The sequence below is a fragment of the Anabrus simplex genome, chromosome 1 (genome assembly GCF_040414725.1).
Source record: "Anabrus simplex isolate iqAnaSimp1 chromosome 1, ASM4041472v1, whole genome shotgun sequence".
NCBI classification, from domain to species: domain Eukaryota; kingdom Metazoa; phylum Arthropoda; class Insecta; order Orthoptera; family Tettigoniidae; genus Anabrus; species Anabrus simplex.
In genome coordinates, this window is record NC_090265.1 from 1,674,266,306 (window position 1) to 1,674,287,945 (window position 21,640).

Sequence of the window (21,640 nt, forward strand, 5' to 3'; positions counted from 1 at the left end):
CCAGGATGTGGGAAGCAGAAGGAACCGTACAAGGCAGTGGAATGTAGACTAGAAACTTTGTTTACACCAAGCCTGTTTCTAAACTAGTTCTTCATCTTCAGTTACATGTACAGCTTCTTTATTTAAATGCTTATACAAAACACAAGCTTGGAAGCTTTTTCTACACCTGCAGATGATGCTCTAGCTGTTAAGAGTTGCAAAACTTCGTTTATTACCAACTTGCCAATGACATTTTCTAGAAATTTACTCCACTGAAAAGCAGTTGTTTTATTTGTTTCACCCATTTATTTCCCTCTTTTTCCCCTGTTCCAGATTAAATGTACTCACAATCTCCTTATTGATGATTTCACTACTTTGAGCAACACAAATATGAAACCCTCAGATAGACTGATGAGGTGACATCACTTTGTAATGATATGTATAAAATTCATTATGCTTTCTGTCCAGCTGTGGGTCTGTCAGGGTTTTTACCAACTATCCAATGAGCTAGTTAGTTCAACCCTACATAATATTCTCTCTAGATTGTAGTTTTGCTCAAATATCATAAAACTGACAGAAGTTTGATAAAAACTCTTTAAATAATAATAATAATAATAATAATAATAATAATAATAATAATAATAATAATTATTATTATTATTATTATTATTATTATTATTATTATTATTATTATTATTATTATTATTATTATTATTATTATTATTATTGCATTTCCCACTTATTCTGTCTCACATGCAAGCACATTTTTCTGACCTCTTATCTGTTCCCTAAAACTACAGCTCTAACTGAAGCGAGTAGCCTAGCAGTATTCATTCTCGTTGCCTTATTGGCATTGATATTGTGGTTGTAATTCTTGTTGTTTGTAATACGTACAGAATTGAAGGTTGTACTCTTTGTGCTATACATTTTCGTGAAGATATTGTCACATAAATTTAGCTCTTAGCTGTATTCTTATCCTTCATGGATCTGATTATGTATTTAATGCATCCCAAATTAAAAGTTGACTTTTTTTGGTATTCATTCTTTGTTACGTTTTCATAAAGAGGCATGAAGAAATTTATACTGGAAGCACTTCCTCTTGTCATAGACAGGCTTGCAGCTAGTTATATATGAAAATCCCATAAATATTTGAAAACATAAAATGCGTGAAACATAAATGATTTTTTTTTTAAATATTTAAAGTTCTGTATCATCATTTCCACCTAAAATAATCTATTTCAAGGGATGTGCAGTGATCATGCCAGCCATTTGAGTCATCAAGATTACATGGGATTTACGTGCTGTGACAATCATGGGTATGGATCAGGTATTACTTCTGTGATATTTACCATCTTGTGCAGAATTCTATGGGTTTTTTTTAATACTATTTACTTCATAATTTCAGTTACCTCAGCTACAATTTTTGTATTATGGTAAGTTTTGCTATAGGATGCTTTTATAACACTATTGAGTTATTTTATTTAAATACAAAACTTCTGTTCACTTTTCCGGACTTAAATTAAGGTTTAGTAGATTTTAATTACTATTTTTTAATTTGCAGTTTGCACACAAGGGGAGGTCTCACAGCCCATCAGAATGTCCACAAGCTTGGACGTCGCTTCATGTGTGATGTATGTGGCAAGACGTTCACTCAGAAAGTGAATATGCAGCAACATGTTAAACATCACACTGGAGAGCGCCCTTTTGCGTGTGAGAAGTGTGGAAAATGGTTCGTACAACTTATTTATTTCCTAAGTGTATCAAATGGTAATATATGTTTTCTTATTCCTGTTTTCATTGTATTTAACCAAACATATACAGGGGAACCTCGATTCTCCATTTTTGGAGGGACCACGGAAAAAGAACGTACAACACAGGAAAACAGAAAATCCAGGAACGAGTGAACCATCAACAGTTTGGCTAAACATCACCAAAAAAAAAAAAATATGTAGACTTATAATCTTACAAACACCCCTAAACCAAACCAAACAACAGCCCAAATGGGCCTTCTGCCTACCAAGCGAACGCTGCTTGGTCCGAAGGCCTGCAGATTACAAGGTGATGCATGGTCAGTGTGACGAATCCTCTCGGCCATTATTCCTGGCCCTCTAGACCGGGTCACCATCTCACCATTACATAGCGCCTCAATTAAAGGTAATCATAGAATGAGTGAAACTGGAATCAGCCCTCATATCCAGGTAAAAATGCCTGACGTGGCTGGGAATCGAACCCGGGCCCTCCGGGTGAGAGGCAGGCAAGTTCGACCGCGGGGCCGGCTTCACACATTAATTACCGGTATGCGACTTAAAAATCTCGAAACTTTACATTCAGTTTTACCGGGGAAACTTCATCAGTTTCCTCTGAAAACTCACAATCAAATTGGAAAGAGAAAAATATCATCAAAACTTCAGAATTCACGGTTATTCGCGACCTTGAGCTCAGCTGGAAAGCGCTCGTGCTGTACAAGTTGGTACGAGTGCGAAATGATACAAAATTTTTAAATGTAACATGCACAAATAAAACGACTGTGGTTTTAATAACATTTTAACACAAAAGCGTGAAATTCCCAGTCTTATATTAGGACCAAAACAGTAATAGGCAATCCCAAAACCTCCCATGGATTTATGCATGTAAGGTGCAACATCTGTTCTGGACTCGATAACATAATTGTATACAATAATATTAAAATACTAAATTTGTGTTACTTACGAAGCAGCAGTTTCGAGTCCTACCTGAAAGCTCAGTGACTATACAGTGCCCTGAGGGAAGTGCCGAAAACCTGTTCGGTGATGCACTCCAAAAAAGTAAAAAAATAAACAAACATCTAACTTTGGACATAATGTAGACTTTTGCAAGTACGAACATTTGACGAAACTCGTTCTGTCTTCAAGTAGAGCTGTCGAAATACGCTCTCTGTCTCCTTCCAATTGTTGTGAACACTCTCTGCTTTATGATTTTGATTCTCTAAACAATACCAATACCAGGAATGGATAATCGAGGTTGTACTGTAATAGTACTGGATTATAAAAGAGCACAAGTTCTCTACCAACTAGCTCCCAATTATGAGGCAGATTCTTCCATCATGGTCAGTGGCGAGACCCTGTTCAATATTGAGCATTTTCCTTAACTTGGCAGCCACCTCTAGATGAAGGCTAACATAGATGCTGAAATACAGTATCACTTCAGACAGCCATGAAAGGCTAGAGCTCTCCATTCTTTGCCTTGTGTCCTCCACTTCTCTAGAGAGTGTATCCCTTCCTCAACTCTTTTTTTTTACCTTTCCTCTCCACTTCACCTCTCTCATTCCCATCATAGCTATGTTCCCCTTCTCCATGAAATCATCACCTTTTCTGACTTTCCAGGGAGTGACATGAGGTTGAGTATTGCCACCTTCATAATGTTTTGTACTGGTCACTCTCTTGTCACAGTTATCCGTCCATACGTTTGTTCATACTGCAACAATGGATTCCTTAGCACTACGAAGTGGAAGGTCTAGCTGTTTATTTATTTACATTTTTTGATAAAAAAATGTTTATAAAATATGATACTTCAATGATCCTCCATAATTAAGGGATTTGTCTCAGTCCTGCTGACCTTTTCCGAGACTGATTGAAAAGTGCCATTTTCATTTTAGGCTGTTATTACAATGGGGTTGCTACTGCCAGCAGGTGATCAGGCCACTCCTAATATGGAACACAGATGTCTTGTGCAGCCATCACTAATCTGTGGTCACACTCCACTCGATGGGTTCCAGTGTCATTTCCCACACTGAGGGGATCATCACCCCACCTAACAAAAATCATCTGCCAGAAGCCGTTGGTTACCTTAGGGGATCGGATTATTTACAGGCACTTGTCACTGAGACACTGGCTGTACGGTCTGCTCATTACCATAGCTGGGTAACCAGCCAGGCAGACGTAAGGTATACCATATTTTATTCCTCCTACAACTCCGTTTTGGTTAGTGACTTTGTTTTATAAATGTTTGAATGTGTTGTTTTTGTCAGGATAACTCATTCATCTTGTTATGTCATTCGCAATGGAGTATATCATTGAATACTGTAATCTCATATGCTGGGATCACACCATTTGAATATTCTTCAGTTGAAAGTTAAAACATTCATCACCCTCCCCATAGGTATGTTCTGTCGGTTTTCCACATCATTTTGTTATGATTTTCCACTGTGTCTCTGGTTTTTGAGTCCCTCCATTGAAATTTTACTCAGATCCTCGGGTCTTGGGGAGGGGCAAAAATACGAAACAATGTTGCATCATTTCTCTTGTTTTTTTTTCTTTCAGTTTTGCAGAAAAGTCACATTTAAATCGTCACTATAGTTTCCATAGTGAAAAGCGTCCATTCCAGTGTAAAATTTGCCTCAAGATGTATAAAACGGAGCGCTGTTTAAAAGTACATGCAATGGTTCATTCAGATGCCCGCCCATACGTTTGTACATACTGCAACAAAGGATTCCTTAGCACTACGAAATTGAAGGTAATTTTATAAGTTATTTATTTACAGTGTGTCTAGCTGTTTACTTTTTTACACTTTTTGTTAAAAAAGTTTATAAAATATGATCCTTATGGTCCTCCATCATAATTAAGGGATTTGTCTCAGTCCTGCTGACCTGAATTTTACGCTTGACTGGATTTAAGTTGTGTTAAGATGTGGGTTAAAATCCCAGAAGTGGTTGTGTGGGTTTCCCATTTCATCTTTACGTGCATGCTAGAATAGTCCTTGCTGCTTTTTCCCAGTCAGTTACATGCTACTACATGTAGTAAAATTCAATACGGGTGCTACCCTGACACAGTTTGGAGAAAATATTTACACATACTATAATATGCGACTGTGAGCGACTGAGAAAAGACCATGATAGTGTTGTGAGATGGACAGCAGATAATGGTATGATGGTAAACAGGGTAAAATGTCAGGTTGTAGGTTCCACCTAGAGGAAAAGTGCTCTCAGTTTTAATTACTGTGTTGATGGGGTGAAAGTATCTCCTACGGATCACTGTAAGTACCTATATGTTAATATAAGGAAAGGTCGTCATCAGGGTGATCACATAAACGGAATTGTAAATAAGGGTTACAGACCTCTTCATATTGTTATGAGGGTGTTTAGGGCTTGTACAGTAGTAGGGCTGTAAAGGAAAGGGAGTATGTCACTGGTATGACCACAATTAGAGTATGGTTCCAGTGTATGGAACCCACACTAGGATTACTTGATATGAGAACTGAGAAAGATCCAGAATAAAGCTGCACAGTTTGTTCTGGGTGATTTCCGACAAAAGAGTTGTTATGAACATTAAAATAAGAATAATAGTTAACACCACCTTTCCAATACTTAACTTTCCTTATATTTAGGAAATAAACATTACAACAGGCGTTGCAAGTTGGGACATGTTTCGCTTAACTGTCGTAAGCATCATCAGCCGAAAATAAATCTTAGCCTAAAGTTAGCTCAGGGCCCCGAACCTAGTGTCCTTAAAATATATGGTACCCTAAGAGACAACATTTACATTTAGAAAATCAAATAGGCTTAAAACTAGTGTGAAAAAAAAAACATAAAATATTACAACATGGCTAGGAGGAAAAAACACAATCGTGTTGAAGCAGAGGATAAAAACAGAAAGTACAATACGGAGCTGGTAGTGAAATAATTAAAATAATTAGGATACTATTGCTACCAGTCAGTCAGTCAGAATGTTCAAACATAAAACAAGAGTGAAAATATGTAAGTGTTCATCATGGCTAAGCGAGATAAAAACACGTAATTGTGTTGCCAGAGGTCAAAAACATAAGGTACAACACAGAGCTGGCAGTGTAATAATCAAACTCATAGCTGCCAGTCAGTTAATAATAATGTTCATCATGACAAAAAATGATGATTATATTTTTTTGAATGAAGAAATAATTAAATCACACTCTTGTATAGATACGTGAGACGGGCAAGAGAAATCACATATTGTAGCAGACATGGAGTAGTAACACTTCAAACAGGAATTGATCACGCCTGAAGCTGCTTCATTTTTACTGGGAGTTCAAGATCGAAACAGAAAAAATAAGATGCAAAGTGCGTGAAATTAAATCTGAAAAATGGAAAAAGGAAAAAGATGTACTCAGGCCTTGAAAATAGGGTGTTCAAAATGGGAGTCTAAGATCGCTTACCTCTTATGTTGGATGAGCGTTGACTGAAAACATTAGCCGTTCGAGGGGGGTCTGTTAAACGTATGCCCGTTGCTGCATGTGTTGTATCTGTTTGCTTGCTTAGGCGGAGAGTACGTTGGGTCGGGAGGGATAGGCGCAACAATGAGATTGCTGGAAGCTGGCGGCGGAGTTGTATTATGGGGAGGGGTTAAGGTGGAATCTGTTATGACGACCGGAGGGGTATTTAAAGGTTTATAATTGAAGATTTTTGTGAAATTGTTATGATTTATATTAAAATTAGTGAGTAACTTGGGGACGTGCAATTAATGGGCTGTTGTTCTCTGGGACTTCATTCAAATTATTATTATTATTAAAATGTTGATCCAAGAAAATGTATGTATTTTCCAATCTAGTCATTAAGCTGCTTTTATTTGCATATATTATAATGTGGAGGTCCTGATCAATTGTAGAATAATTGTGGCCGGAATGCCTTATGTGGTTGCTCATGGCAGAGTACTTTTTATGCTTCAAGGCGTTATAATGTTCCAAGTATCTAGTAGTGTTGGCTACTGAATGTATGATTCGAAGCAGTGTATCAATTCATTGAAGTGTCCGAGTGAATCGATTCACAGGAACGGCGAGCTCACGGCACACGATTCAGCTTACTCCCAGCGGACAGTGCTGAGTGGCGCACTCACTGGACGTTGACGGGGAGCCGAGCTTCCACTGCAGCGAGATAGTGAATCATGGCACATCAAAAGAATCGCGAACGAGCGCGGCTCAGTGAGACACATGATACACACGGCTCCTTATCGGCTCACTGGACACGCGGAGAGCCGAGCTTCTGCTGCAGCGAGACAGTGAATCGTGGCACATCGAAAGAATCGTGAACGAGCGCGGCTCAGTGAGACACATGATACACACGGCTCCTTATCGGCTCACTGGACATGCGGAGAGCCGAGCTTCCGCTGCAGCGAGACATACAGTGAGCTATGGCACATCGAAAGAATCGTGAACAAGTGCGGCTCAGTTAGACACAAGATACACACGGCTCCTTATCGACTCACTGCAGCGAGACATACAGTGAGGCATGCTACACTGAAAGAATCGTATGCTATAATGGACTCTCGAACTCAGCTCATTTGAAAATAATACCCATTTGTATTCACTGTCCTCTTTTTACAGGGAGGTTTAAATAATAGATGGATTTATTTGCAGTGTTAAAAAGGTAGTCACAACATAATTCTGAAGTAGCTAGTAAGTAGGTAGGCTATTAGGTTATACTATTTATTAGTGTAATGAATCTTAGTATTATAACTTAGTTGACATTTGACAATTAAACTCGACTCTAGCCTGCCCTATGACTATGAGTCATGCTCATGACCACTCAAAAGTACCTGTTTTATATTGGGAAGAACGGCTCAGTATTCTCTCAGTTCATATGTCACATCGTTGCACAAGACTTCAATCATATGTGGACAGACGCAATAACAGTATGTTGAATCACAAAACCAGCGGGCTACTGTACATCTCGGGTAGCCTATATAAAATATGACTATTAAAAAAATCCTTAGCTGATAGAAAAATACTTTTTTTTTTTTATGATTGAGCGAGTTGTCGTGCGGTTAATATCGCGTGGCTGTGCGCTTGCATTCGGGGGATGGTGGGTTTGAATCCCACCGTCGGCAGCCGTTAAGATGGTTTTTCCGTAGTTTCCCCATTTTCACACCAGGAAATGCTGGGACTGTACCTTAATTCAGGTCATGGCTGCTACCTTCCTAATCCTAACCTTTCCCACCCTGCGTCGCCGGAAACCTTCGATGTATTAGAGTAACTAGCATTTTTTCTAAGAAAGGAGTTCATAGTATGAAGACCAGATGGCAGCTGCGAGCACTGAATGCTGTTGCTGCTGTCTTACCAGCACATACTACACAGATGCAGTAGGAGCGGTGACCAATGAGCCATGAATCGGATCACTGTATCGATTCAGTAACGTGAACGGAATCAAATGAATCGATTCAGTAAAATGAATCGAATGTCCCATCACTAGTATCTAGTTCTGAAACTGCGGCCAGTTTGTCCGATGTAAGAAAGTTCACACTGGGGGCATTTGAGTCTGTAAATACCAGAGTTTGAAAATTTGTCCTGAGAAGTATTTACCAAGTTGGAATTAAAGAATATATTCTGATTAGTGTTGCGGGTTCGGTAGGCAATTCTGATGTTATGCTTTTAAATGGGTTAGTAATGCTGTATATGGCGGGGTTAGTGAAGGTGAAGGTGGCAGTGTTTATTCTTTTAGGCTTATCTGGAATTAAATTTTTAGTACTTTTTGATTTTATTTTACCAATAATCTTATTTATCAGGTTAGGTTTATAGCCGTTACGTTTTGCAAGTTCTTTTATATATTCAAACTCTTTTTTCCGGTGTGTGTTTTTCTCTTATCCATGTTGTAATATATATATATATATATAATTCGCTGGGGCCATCAAGGACCACGTTAAGTCTTGTTGCATTTGACACTGAACTTGGCCTTCTTTAGAGCCCAAATTTCCCTCATTCTTTGTGAGTGGGCCTGCTTACGCTCCTCTGTCCAAGGGGCACCGTGTCTTCTCTTCGGTTGCTCGTCTCGGTTTAGCTCATTCGTTAATATTTTCTTGCGGAAGAGATCTCTGTTAAAGGCGTCTTCAGCTGAGATATGTAGCATTTGCAGGTCTTCTTTGGTATTTCTAAACCAGGGAATTGTGGTTTTGGGGTTTGAATCAAAAAAGTGAAAGATTTCTTTAGTTAACTTTCTTCTGTCCATTCTTTTCAGATGACCGTAAAATCGTGCCCGTCTTTTTCTGATTGTGTTGGTAATTTTCTCTATTTTGCTGTAGACTTCCTTGTTGGATCTCTTTTGATGGATTCCATTTCTGTACTTTGATCCCAAGATTCCTCTCACAATTTTGCGTTCTCTTTTCTCCAGTTCTTTAAGTAGTCCTTTGTTGGCATTTAGAGATAGGGTTTCAGCTACATATAGAACTACTGGCTTCAGAACTGTTTCATAGTGACGTATCTTGGTATTTTGGGAAAGGCATTTTTTGTTGTAGATTGTGCGGGATGTTTGGTAGGCTATTTCCAGTTTGCGTACTCGCTCCTGAAGTGCTTCTTTGTCCAGTCCATTTTTCATGATGATCTCACCCAGGTATTTGAATTTGTCTACTCGGGTGATGTCCCCGTATCTTGTATGGAGTTTTGGTGGAGCCTCTTTGATGTTAGTCATTACTTCTGTTTTTTCAAACGATATCTGCAAACCAGTTTGTTCGGCAATTTCCTTTAAAATTTCAACTTGAGCTCTAGCGGTTTCTATGTCGGTTGAGAGAACAGCAATATCATCAGCAAATGCTAAGCAGTCTGTTGCGATCCCCTTGGATTTGGTTCCTATTCTCAATGGACTGTAGTTGGTTTCCTGTAATCTCACCCGCCAGATTCTGATGATCTTTTCAAGAACACAGTTGAAGAGTATCGGGGATAGCCCATCACCTTGTCGGACTCCTGTTTTGATGTCAAAGGAATGCGAGAGACAACCGTGGAACTTCACCTTGGATTTTGTATCGGTCAGGGTGGCTCTAATTAATGCCAGCAGTTTCAAATCAACTCCAAATTGATTTAAGATGTTTAGCAGGACTTCCCGGTCAATGGAGTCGTACGCTTTCTTAAAGTCCACAAAGACAGACACATACTGCTTGGACCTTAGTGTACAATATCTGATGATCGTTTTGAGATTTTGGATCTGTTCAGCTGTTGAGCGACCTTTTCTGAACCCTCCTTGGTATTCACCTATTTGATGTTCGACTTGTGCTTCCAAACGCTCCAGGATGGCAAGTGATAGAATTTTGTAAGTCACGGGTAGCAAAGATATTCCTCTGTAGTTGTTGATGTTCTTCATGCTGCCTCTTTTTGTGTAATGGATGGATCAAAGCTATTTTCCAATATTTGTGTAGGGTCTCCTTGTTCCAAATTTCTTCTATTTGCTTTTGCAAGATGTCAAGCGATTCCCCTGGGGCATATTTCCATAGTTCTGCTACTACTGAGTCTTCCCCCGGCGCTTTGTTATATTTGAGACGGGCAATGTGGCGCTTGATTTCATCTCTGTCGGGTGGTCTGGAATCTGTGTACCTGAGTAAGGGTTCCTTAGTCTCAATGGCGCTTTGCGGTTTAGAGCAATTAAGTAAATTCTCGAAGTAATCTGCCAGAATGCTGCAATTTTCTTCATTTGACGTCGCCAGTGTGCCGTCCGTTCGCTCAAAGCATAGAGATGGTGGTTTATAGCCAGTGAGTTTGCGTTTGAAGGCTCTGTAGTACTCTCTGCTTTCATTCTTCCTAAAGTTTTGTTCTATCTTTTCAATGAGAGATTTTTCGTATTTACGTTTCTCAGTTCTGAACGCCCTAGCTGCTTGGGCACGTTGGGTTTTGTAGGTTTCCCAATCATTTTCTGATTTCGTAGAGTTGTACTGTTTCCATGCATTGAGTCTTTCTTGGAGGACTGATTCGCAGGTACTATTCCACCAGGCATGCTTTTTGCTTCTCTTGATTTCTGCAACATCTTTGGCGGCCTCAACAAGGAGACTTTTGGCGTTGTTAAAGTCACAGTCATTTGGTCTATCCTTCTCCTGGAACTCCTCGACCCTTTGCCGAAGTTTATCATTGTCGAAGCGTGTGATCTGTTTGGTTATCTTCCTTGTGTTTGCGGGAATTGGTTTGAATTTGATAAGAGACATATAATGATCTGAGGCCACATTGATGCCTTTCTTTACCTTGACATTCATAATCTCAGGGCCGTTTCTCCTGGAGATCGCAACATGATCAATTTGGAACTCTCCGAGAACTTGGACGGGAGAACGCCAAGTCATTTGCTTTCTGGGTAGATGGCGAAAGTGGGTCGACATGACCTCCAGGTTGTGATTTTCGCAAATGGTCACCAGTCTTTTGCCGTTGGGATTGGTTCTTTTGTGAGCAGGGTAATTTCCTATAACTTTCTTGTAGTTCTGCTCACGACCTAGTTGGGCATTGAAGTCACCCAAAAGAAGCTTGACATGGTGTTTGGGGATTTTGTTCAATTTTTCATCCAGTAGGTCCCAGAAATGATCAACTTCATCTGGATCAGACTTGTTCTTATCGTTTGTAGGAGCATGTGCGTTAACTAGGGCATAGGTTTTGTTCGCGCATTTAATTGTGAGTATAGACAATCTGTCATTCACAGGTTCGAAATTTGCAACCGATTTAAGGATCTTGTTCTAACAGCAAACGCGGTTCCAAGCATCACAGCTCCATTGAGGATTCCTCTTTCCGCTTTGCTCTTGAAAAATCGGTAGCCTTCAGATTCAAAAATCTCTTCATCTGGGTACCTTGTTTCCTGTAGGGCCACTATGGATATCTGATTTTCGTGAAGAGCTTTGGTGAGGGTTTTCAGCTTGCCAGTTTGTGTAAGTGAATTTATGTTGAAAGTTGCTAGAAAGGTTTTAGGTTTTGGCCTGAGTTTTTGACTCTTCGGGGTACACCGAGACGTTCCGACTCGTCTCTTGCATGATGTCGAGTCTCCCCCAGAATCCGAACGAGACTCGTGCGCCGTAGCGTTCACTACGAGGGATTTATCTGAAGATTTAACCCCTGGGGTATGTTTCTTGAAATGTTGTGCCATCATGCTTTTTGACTTGACTTTGCTTTGGACGGGTACCCATCCTTTTACAACTAGGGTTGTTAGCCCTAGAGGTTGCCTCAAGATGTTTTCTAGCTTCTGGTTGTGGTGACCCATCCCTCCACTGGCTGCTTGCAGACTGACGGTCCTCCTCGGGACGCTCCGGCCTTTATAGGAGGTCCGGATGCGTGTGTAAAGTATCGAGCACTTCCCAAGAAGGAACGTCAGCCGGGTTAGCCGCGGAGGCGATGGGTGACCACGAGAGGGTAACACCCCTCTCCATTATTTTCTTTATTAATCTGACATAAAGTACAAACATATACAACAATTTGTGTAGAACAGGTCCTCGACCGGATCGGAGGGTCCATAGAGCGACAGTGCTATCCGTGTGGATCCATATGTGGGTAGCTCCAGGTGGTAGATCTTCTATTGCCCAGTTTGCTGCCATAATGGCCGCTGCCGTCTCTGCCGTATGGATATTCACGGGCTGGGCAAAGGCCTGTGCCCAGCCCTGGTTGTAGGCGGGTGCAATGGCTGCAATTGAGTGGGGTGTTGCATCCGAAAACACGTCCAGGTCGACCGGCTGTTGAGTCAGTGTGCGGGGTGTAGCTATGAACTCTGGAGTCAACAGGGCCCGGACCCAAAAGGGCTCGGCGCTCAAGATATGCTTTGGCAGGAAGAACAGCCAGCCCATGACGTAGGAGAGCCAGGAGAAATACCCGGCTATCTGCTGGCGTCCTCGATCATCCGTGGTGGTGATGAACTTCATCAGGTGGAGAGCTCTCTGTTGGGTGGCGTGGTGCAGGGTTACTTGTTGCGCCGGTATGTCTATCGTGACACCGAGGTACGTGAGGATGGATTGCGGCGTGAGAATGGACTTTCGCCGATTGATGGTGATGCCCAGGATGACTTCGATATACAGAGTCACTTCTTCCGGTAGGGTGTCGGTCCAGGTTGATGTATATATGAGCCAGGCGTCGAGGTACACCACCATGTGAACTTGAAACTCCTGGTAGAGTAGTTCGGCCACGGCCATGCCCCACATCTGCATTATCGACGGGGCCAGGGCGTGGCCTTGTCCAGACATATGGTCGTCGCCTATAGCGTACTCCCCATGGATGGTGGGTGGATGGTTTAATCGGTATCTGGAAAAAACCACTTTTGAGATCTATCTTAATGGCCAATGCTGTGGGAGGTATCTGATGCAAAGCCTGCGCCGGGCTGTGGAGACTGAAAGTGGGCTTATTGATGTATTCTGTCCACATGCTGAGATCGTATATAATACGTGCAGAACGATCTTCCTTTGCTACCAGGAACACTGGGAATGCAGACGTGGCTTCGTCTTCAATCAGTATCCGGGCCTGTAGTAAGTTGTCTATGACTTTATCCAATAGAGGTGTCGGTCGTGTCTTCCTATAGATTGTAGGCGCATGGAGGGGTCGCGATAGGTGGACTCCCTCCTCCATGATCTTGGTCGCATAACGTCCCAGTGAAGTGTCTAGATAAGGAACTGGGCGGGCTGCAGGCACCGCCACTGAATTGTAGAATTCAGGTGGTGGTGAGGGAGTTAGAAGAGGAGGACGTGTGGGGTCCAATGCTGGAAGATGCCTTGGCAATGGACGGATGAAGCTGGCGTCCGGGAATTCTTCATCGTTGTCATCTGCGTCGTCATCGGGGGCACTGCTGGTGCCGTCTTCTCGTCCGAGAGATCCCGACCGTTCAGGTGAGCCTGAACGGGAGCCTGGATGCGACTCCGGGAGATCGTCATCGAGGATATCCCACGGAGCCGAGCGCAATCGCAGCTGGTCTGGTTGATAAATCGTTTCGATGGGTTGAGTGGGTTCTGGAGGGAACCAGGTATCTTCACTTTCAGGATTGAATTCTTGCCAGTAGTCCACTAACGTCTGGTGCAGGGTCGGCTGTGGGGCGTAGGGTGTCCAGGCTCCAGTAGTGGGCGTGTATGACCGCTCAGTCTTCGGCGTAACCCTGGCAAGGGACCAGTTTTTTTTTCACGGTGGTATTCTATTTCCCTACTACCCTCTGACTCTGCTGGCGGCAGAGCCAGCAAGCTTCCCCAATTCCAATGGGACGCGCCCGATGGAGGTAACCGGTAAATCCCCACACGGGGATTTTATGTTTTTTTTTATTTTTTTTATTTTTTTTTTTTTAATTTATTTTTTTCACACTAGTCTTAAGCCTATTTGATTTTCTAAATTTAAATGTTGCTTCTTAGGGTGCCATATATTTTAAGGACACTAGGTTCGGGGCCCTGACCTAACTTTAGGCTAAGATTTATTTTCGGCTGATGATGCTTACAACAGTTAAGCGAAACATGTCCCAACTTACAACGCCTGTTGTAATGTTTATTTCCTAAATATAAGGAAAGTTAAGTATTGGAAAAGGTGGTGTTAACTATTATTCTTATTTTAATGTTCATAATCTGATGTCCAATACGGTCTACAGTGAGATTTATTACTTGTAATAAGAGTTGTTGCCAGCTTAACTCATTTCCAAGTAATTAACTTCCCATAAATTCACTTCTATCTATGGATGTACTTTCAGTGAATTGAACAGACCACCGGGCGGGTTGGCAGTGCGGTTAGGGCTGCGCGGCTGTGAGCTTACATCCGGGAGATAGTGGGTTCGAATCCCACTGTCAGCAGCCCTGAAGATGGTTTTCTGATTTTTCCCATTTTCACACCAGGCAAATGCTGGGGCTGTACCTTAATTAAGGCCACGGCCGCTTCCCTCCAACTCCTAGGCCTTTCCTATCCTATCGTTGCCATAAGACCTATCTGTGTCAGTGCGACGTAAAGCCACTAGCAATTGAACAGACCAATTCTAGCGTGGAATAAGCGTCCATACAGATGGCACAGAATTGTTGGAGGAGGGCATGGTTGTTCTGCGTGAAGTTTTCATGCTTCTCTGCTGGCCTCTTCACATCTGAATTGTCCCCTTCAAACAGATTGACAGCAACAGGGATGGTCTGGCGCCAGACTGAACGGTCTTGAGCAAGCATGTCCCAGGTTTGAGGCTCGAGACCTGTCATCTTCATAGTGTGCTTAAGCTGATCCTTGTAGCATCGGTAAATGATCAAAGTTTCACAACCATCCAGCAATGTTGTGATGACAACAGCGTGATACACCATGAGTTTCATCTTCATGGTCAGGTCTTTATTCATGAACACTCGGTGTGATAGTCATCCAAATTGTGCATGGGCAGCACCAATTCTCTTCTCCACATCTTGCTCACAGTTATAGTGCACAGATAGGATACTACCCAAGTATGAAAAGTAGTCTACCTACTCCAGTGGAGTATATGAGTTTGTACGAGGACCTTGGTCTTTTGAACGTTAATGGTGAGACCAAAGCGATCACATACAATTGTAGCAGTTAACTTACTGTTGCAATTATTTTGTGTGAGTGTAGGTGATGCAACATCATCTACATACAGCATTTTGGTTACCTTTGTAACCTGGGGGAGCCTCCGGGAACAAAGTCTTGCTAGGTTGAAAAGCCCTCCATCAAAATGATACATAACCTTCACACCTGGGTTGTTTGTACAAGATTTATGTAGCATGACAGCCAAATAAAATGCAAATGGTGTTGGAGCAAGCACACACCATTGTTTCAGTGCATGAGTAATAGGAAATTCATCTGAGATCCTATTCTGATGGCAAGCCTGTCTGGTCATGCCATCATAGAGGGCCTGAACCAGATTAATCAAGCTCTGAGGACACCCAGAGTTTTTCAGTACTGCCCACATAGGAGCTCTTGGAACAGAGACAAATGCCTTTTCTAGGTCATAAAAGACTAAGAAGAGAGGATCCTGTTGCTCTCTGCATTTTTTCTGAAGTTGCCTTGCACCGAAAATCAGCTTAATTGTGCTTCTGGAGATTCAAAACCCACACTGGGACTCTGGGAGGATCCTTGGCTGTCTTCATGATTAACTTCTGCAAAGTGGCCCATTCTTGCTGAATGTCATTTGTGCTAACTGGATTAATTGTCGGAAACCATTGGTTTTGTAAAACAGAAGGGACAAGACTGGGTTGACAACAACAATGAAGAAATTTTGTGTCTCATCAACATGAAAAGGGAAGCCTATCTATTCCATCTTCAAGATCCACCCTCCAACATGAAGAATGCAAATTTTTTAGAACTCAAAAGAACATGTCAGACAAAGATAAGAGAAATTAAAAATACCTGGTGGCAACAGAAAGCTCAGAAACTTCGGAGACTATCTGATGTAGGATGTTAATTAATTTATTAATAATATTAATAAATATACATTAACACATTATACTGTAATTTAAAATGTATTAATGTATATTTAATGTACTGAATAGGTGATATTATTAATAAACTAATTAGCATATCTTCAGTATGGATCCATAATGATATTTATCACTTGCGACTATCTGATGCTCTGTGTATCATTGTATTCAATCCTGCTAATTTGTGCATGTTCAGATGGTTGGATTTGTTGTCTAATGTGTGTTTATTTTGTATGTCAATAAACTGATTTGTTATTATTATTATTATTATTATTATTATTATTATTATTATTATTATTATTATTATTATTATTATTATTATTTATTATTTACATATTTTACGCCCACATTGGAGCACTGAAATCAATACATTTGAGTTAATTTCATCCTCTCCGACCTGGAAGCCCTTTGTGTGTCCGATATAGTATATTGTTTCCGTTCAACTGTTTTTAGTTTGAGACTTATGCTTTTGTTTTTCAAAATCCTCTTCTCTTTCCTGTCTTTGATTTGTTGCCGAGTTATACCCAATTCTTTCAAATCATCCTGAACTTCTTTGAACCAATTATTATTGATTTTATTCTTCAAAAAGTAATCGAATAGTTGTTTCAATATCCTGGTGTCTGGTAATCTTGATATGTGACAGAAAAAGGAAATTCTTCTTTTACGCATTGTAGATATTATTGATTCACATTCACAATAGACAATGTTGTTAGGCAACAATCTCCGCTGTCCATCAACTTGGTGATTTTTTTATTAATAATTGTTCTAAGAATTCTTCTCTCAGTTTTCTGTTTTGTCTGTTGTAGATTTTACATTTAATTTGAATAAAGTTTCACTAGCATACGTTGCCTCTGGTTTAACTATGGAATTATAGTGTTTCAGCTTAGCGTTTATCGAAAGAGATTTCTTTTTTATAGGTTGGCCAGGTAAGTCTTTGTGCTTGTTTAAATTTAGTTTTTCTGTGTTCTATTGCTTCTTTTTCATTTGTGTTCCATGTTATTATTTTCCCAAGATATTTGAATTTCTGAACAATTTTAATCTCTTTATTACTGCTCAGTTGAATAACTGGTAAATCAACTTTAAAAGTTGAAATCGTTTCTCTTTGTTCAAATGAAATTTGTAATCCCATTTTTTTAGCTATAATTTCTAGTTGTTCAATTTGAAATTTAGCCTCTTCTATTGTATTTGCAAGTAATGCTAAATCGTCCGCAAAAGCAAGGCAGTTGAGTTTAATATTTCTACCGATCTTGATAGTTGGTTGGCATTTCTTGTTCCATTCACGCATAACCTTCTCCAATGCACAATTAAATAACAATGGTGAAAGTCAGTCTCCTTGTCGAAGAAACTGATTTAATATAAGTACAAAAACATTTTTAAAAGTTACTAAAGTGTCAATACAAACTTCTGCATTCATAATTTGTGTCAGTTATTCGTAATATCACCAATTTGCAATCATTGACTTTTGCACAACATAACCAATATTGTACATGTATGTGCATGGTTAAAAGTGATTTGATAGAATCTGAGGATGTTCTTATAGAACAAAACATGTCATTCTGCTTATAATCGTTCATTTTTTACAGGTATGGTATTGTGTTCTAATATTTGATCATTCAACATATTGAAAAACTTATAAGTTATATTAACTGAGTTAACACTAAAAATGAATGGCCTCCTCCTTAACAAAAAACTTACTTAATTCCAATGTAATTAGTCCATTATTGGAAATTACACGTTTTCCATCTGGCTCGTTCTTGATGGCCAGCATTTTGCCCCAGTGTGCCAATTTGGAATTATGACTTTACTTATTCGGGACAGATATTTCCTATGGAAATCAAAAAATCAAAATACGTAACACATTAGCAATCTGCTCCCCCCTTTAAAAAATTGAGACTAGAGTTGCTTTTTCCTAGTCATCTGAAAATTGCATATTGTTAATAGATACATTAAATAGTTTTTCCAAGTAGCATATAATAGCTCCACCTCCCAGTTTCAGAACCTCCCCAGCAGTATTGTTTGGCTTTTTTGACTTTTCTTTAAATTCTCTCCTGAATTTTGCTATGGCTAATTTAGAAGAGAGAATAATCAGTGTTACAATTAATATCTATCACCAAGCTATTCTGGTTCACATAATCAATTGTGTAGTTCATTAGCCATTACTAGATTGTGACTAATTATCTCACCTTGTCTGGACATTATCATTGACACTTCACAGCTGGTTTCTTTCCTTCTCCCAACATAATTATAGAGATGTTTCCACCCATTTTCACTGGAAGAAAATATATCGTTCATGTAATTATCATGAGCAACTTCCTTTTCAGACGCAAGTTCTTTTGACAGTTTATGAAATATATTTATGTGCTCCAAAGTAAATTGTCTGTTTTTAATTCTGCTGCAGAGTGGGTGCTAATTCCTGATACTGCCATAGAGCTAATGTATAAGTCATTGGGTCTTTACAAGATAAACATCTAAAGCGTTGTTTCCCTGAGTAATTCTTCTTTTTTATGGATGGCATCAGTATTCTTCTCTGCCCGGGTGCATAGTTTGTCGTAATGCCATCTTTTGTACTCCCCATTGTCTTTGATGGGACCTAAGGATCTTCCTCAAAATCTTCCTTTCTGTGGCCTCCAGTTTCTTGATCATGCCGTTTTTGTTCATTGCAAGATTTTCTGAAGCATGTAAGACCTCTGGACAGATGACACTGGAATAATGCCTCAGCTTTGCTTTGAAAGATATGGACCTTTTGTTGCAGATCATCATCATCATCATCATCAAAGTCCCATTCCAGTCGCCTGGGTGTGGTTAACAAGCCTTCTCCACTCCTTTCTGTCCTTCCACTTTTCCTGCTTCATTACTTCCGCCACATCTAATCCAGCTTCTCTAATGTCCTTCCAAATCTGATCCATCCACCTTCTTCTCGGTCTCCCAATTGGTCTCTTTCCCTTAACTTCCCTTTCCAATTCCTTTCTTGCTACCCGTTCCTTTCCCATTCTTTTTACATTTTTCACTTTGCCCCAGTGTGCCAATTTGGAATTATGACTTTACTCATTTGGGACAGATATTTCAATTTTCCTATGAAAAAAAAAATATATATATATATATATGTAACACATTAGCAGTCTGCTCCCCCCTTTAAAAATTGAGACTAGAGTTGCTTTTTTCTAGTCATCTGGAAATTGCATATTGTTAATAGATATATTAAATAGGTTTTCTAAATATATTTTGGTTAATTATATTATTATTACTATAAATATTTCATGAAGTGTTAATTTTCCTCTGGTTTGTCTTATTTCACGTGATATAAATACAATGGATTCTTCATACATTCATAAATTCATTCTATATCATGTATTGAGTATATTGTAAGTTGTGCGATTCTTTTGTTGCAGCAACATTATAATATACATACTGGTGAACGTCCATATGCCTGCAAGTATTGTGAACGCACATTCACTAATTATCCTAACTGGCTCAAGCACTCTCGCCGACGTCACAAAGCTGACCCTAAGTCGGGTGTGGTTCCTGCTAGAGGAATAGTTCGTCAGGTACATGGACATATCCAACAACAGCCACCACTGCCACCAGCACCTCAACCTGTACATGAAGTCCATCAGGAAGAGGGACGTGTCAGTGTTAACTCTCATTCTCCAGACACTCCATCACAACAAGTCCAGCCTCAGCAGCAAATACCTGTGGTTTGTCTGGCAAGTAATAGTATGATGGCACCCTATCCCCACCAGACTCATCAGTTACAACCCCAGCCTCACCCAGCTCATCAGACTCAACCACCTCACCCTGCTCACCAAGCTCATCATCAGAGTATGCAGCCTACTCTACCTCTAGCTCAAGTATATCCTGACCATATGATGGTAATGCACATGCCTCATCACCATCATATGTTACCACTGTGATGACAACATTGAAAAGCTGTTTAAAGGCTTAGCAACTTTTAATATGTGCAGTGAGGTTTGTGCTAGAAGTAATTGATTACTTTTTTATTAAATGACTACTTCTAAATATATTTTTCTCTATGAACTTCAATGTCCTTCTCTGTGCTTTAAATCCCCTTTCTAACAGTCCCACGATCAGGGGTAGCAAACCTGCCTTTTACTAGAAGGCAAAGGATTCGATTCCTGGCAGGTCAGGGACCTGAGGGCTGGTTTGACATCCACTCAGTCTACGTGAAAACAGCTGAAGAGCTATGTGATGGTGAGATAGCAGCCCCGGTCTGGAAAGCCAAGAATAACAGCCAAGACAATTCATTGCGCTTACCACATGTCACATCTGCAGGCGTTCAGACTAAATGGCGGCTGCGTAGTAGGCAAAGGCCCATCAGGGGTGTAGCACCCTGGTTTTTTTATTTGCAACAGTGTTTCTTTATGTTGAATATCGTATAATAATTATTGTCTACAAATTTGAAAGAAAACTAGTTATAGTAAAACTATACGTTTCACACTTGTATGTAATTTAAGCCTGTTCGTTTTTTTCCCTGACATCCCAACAAAATTCCTATTCTTCCCATGTTTAATTGATTTCGGATAGACTTTTTGCTTATTTGGCGTTTTTTAAATTTTTGCATTCATATTTTAAACCCCTGGAGATATAGAACATCATTTTTACATTTAAATATTAATTTTGATTTACATTGAGTTTGCTGCAAAACATATGTTAGAACGCAAGTATTAACCCGTTGACTCCGACCTCCATACGTCATACAGACTTCCTTTTCTTCACATGCTGTCAACCTCCATGTGTGGTATAGAGCTCTGTAGGCCTAATTTAATTTTGTTCTAGCTTGTAAAGTTTTAAAGTTGTCAAGATGGAAATTATATGTCTTTGCCTTCCTTTTATGTATGAATCAGCCCAAATCAGTGTTTCTTTTTTCTTTCTAAGAGTTTGAAATACAGTACTCTGACCTCTTTCCACTTGAGATCATGTAGACTTAAATTTCTGCTGCATTCTACTGGATGTTTGTATCATTATATGGAATTTCCTTATGTAGATTGATATCGAGGTATAGCCCTCGAAAATACATCATTCAAAATTTTCATGAAAATCTTTAACAATCAGACTCCCAGATACCAGAAAATCAATTCGGCTTCCAAAAGGGAAGAAGCACACTACATGCCGTAAAATACCTAATAGAACAAGTCCAAGGTACATTGAGGCATCCAGGAAAGAAATATTTTGTAGGCTTGTTGACCTTGTTGATAGAGCAATACTCGTCCGGAAACTCAATTACCTAATAGGGGCTACACATCCGATAGCAATCATAATCTCAAATATTCTCAAATATAACTGTGTCCAAATATCAGACAACATAACCCTATCCAAAAATGTAACCCAAACAAACGGAGTCCTACAAGGTAACCCAATCAGCCCAATTTTATTCAACATCATGACAGCAGACATCACAGAAATAATCATAGATACCTCAGCATTGCTTATACTTTATGCAGATGATATGGCAATAGGCTCAGGAAACATAGAAGAGCTCCAAGAGGTCCTCAACAGGCTCACAACATGGGCAGAAAGAAACGGTTTGCAAATAAACCACAACAAAACTA

At 40.0% G+C, this 21,640-nt stretch overlaps 1 protein-coding gene across 2 annotated transcripts in view; it reads left to right on the forward strand.

Moving 5' to 3' along the window:
• LOC136858674 (serendipity locus protein H-1) overlaps nt 1-20,094 on the forward strand; it is a 318,900-nt gene extending 298,806 nt beyond the window's left edge. For both annotated transcript variants that reach the window (XM_067138392.2, XM_067138393.2), the window contains 3 exons: nt 1,541-1,708; nt 4,278-4,470; nt 19,463-20,094. In XM_067138392.2, the coding sequence (XP_066994493.2) occupies nt 1,541-1,708; nt 4,278-4,470; nt 19,463-19,984 (883 nt within the window). In that variant the 3' untranslated portion in view covers nt 19,985-20,094. The remainder of the gene's footprint in view (nt 1-1,540; nt 1,709-4,277; nt 4,471-19,462) is intronic.
• Nucleotides 20,095-21,640: the final 1,546 nt, after the last annotated feature.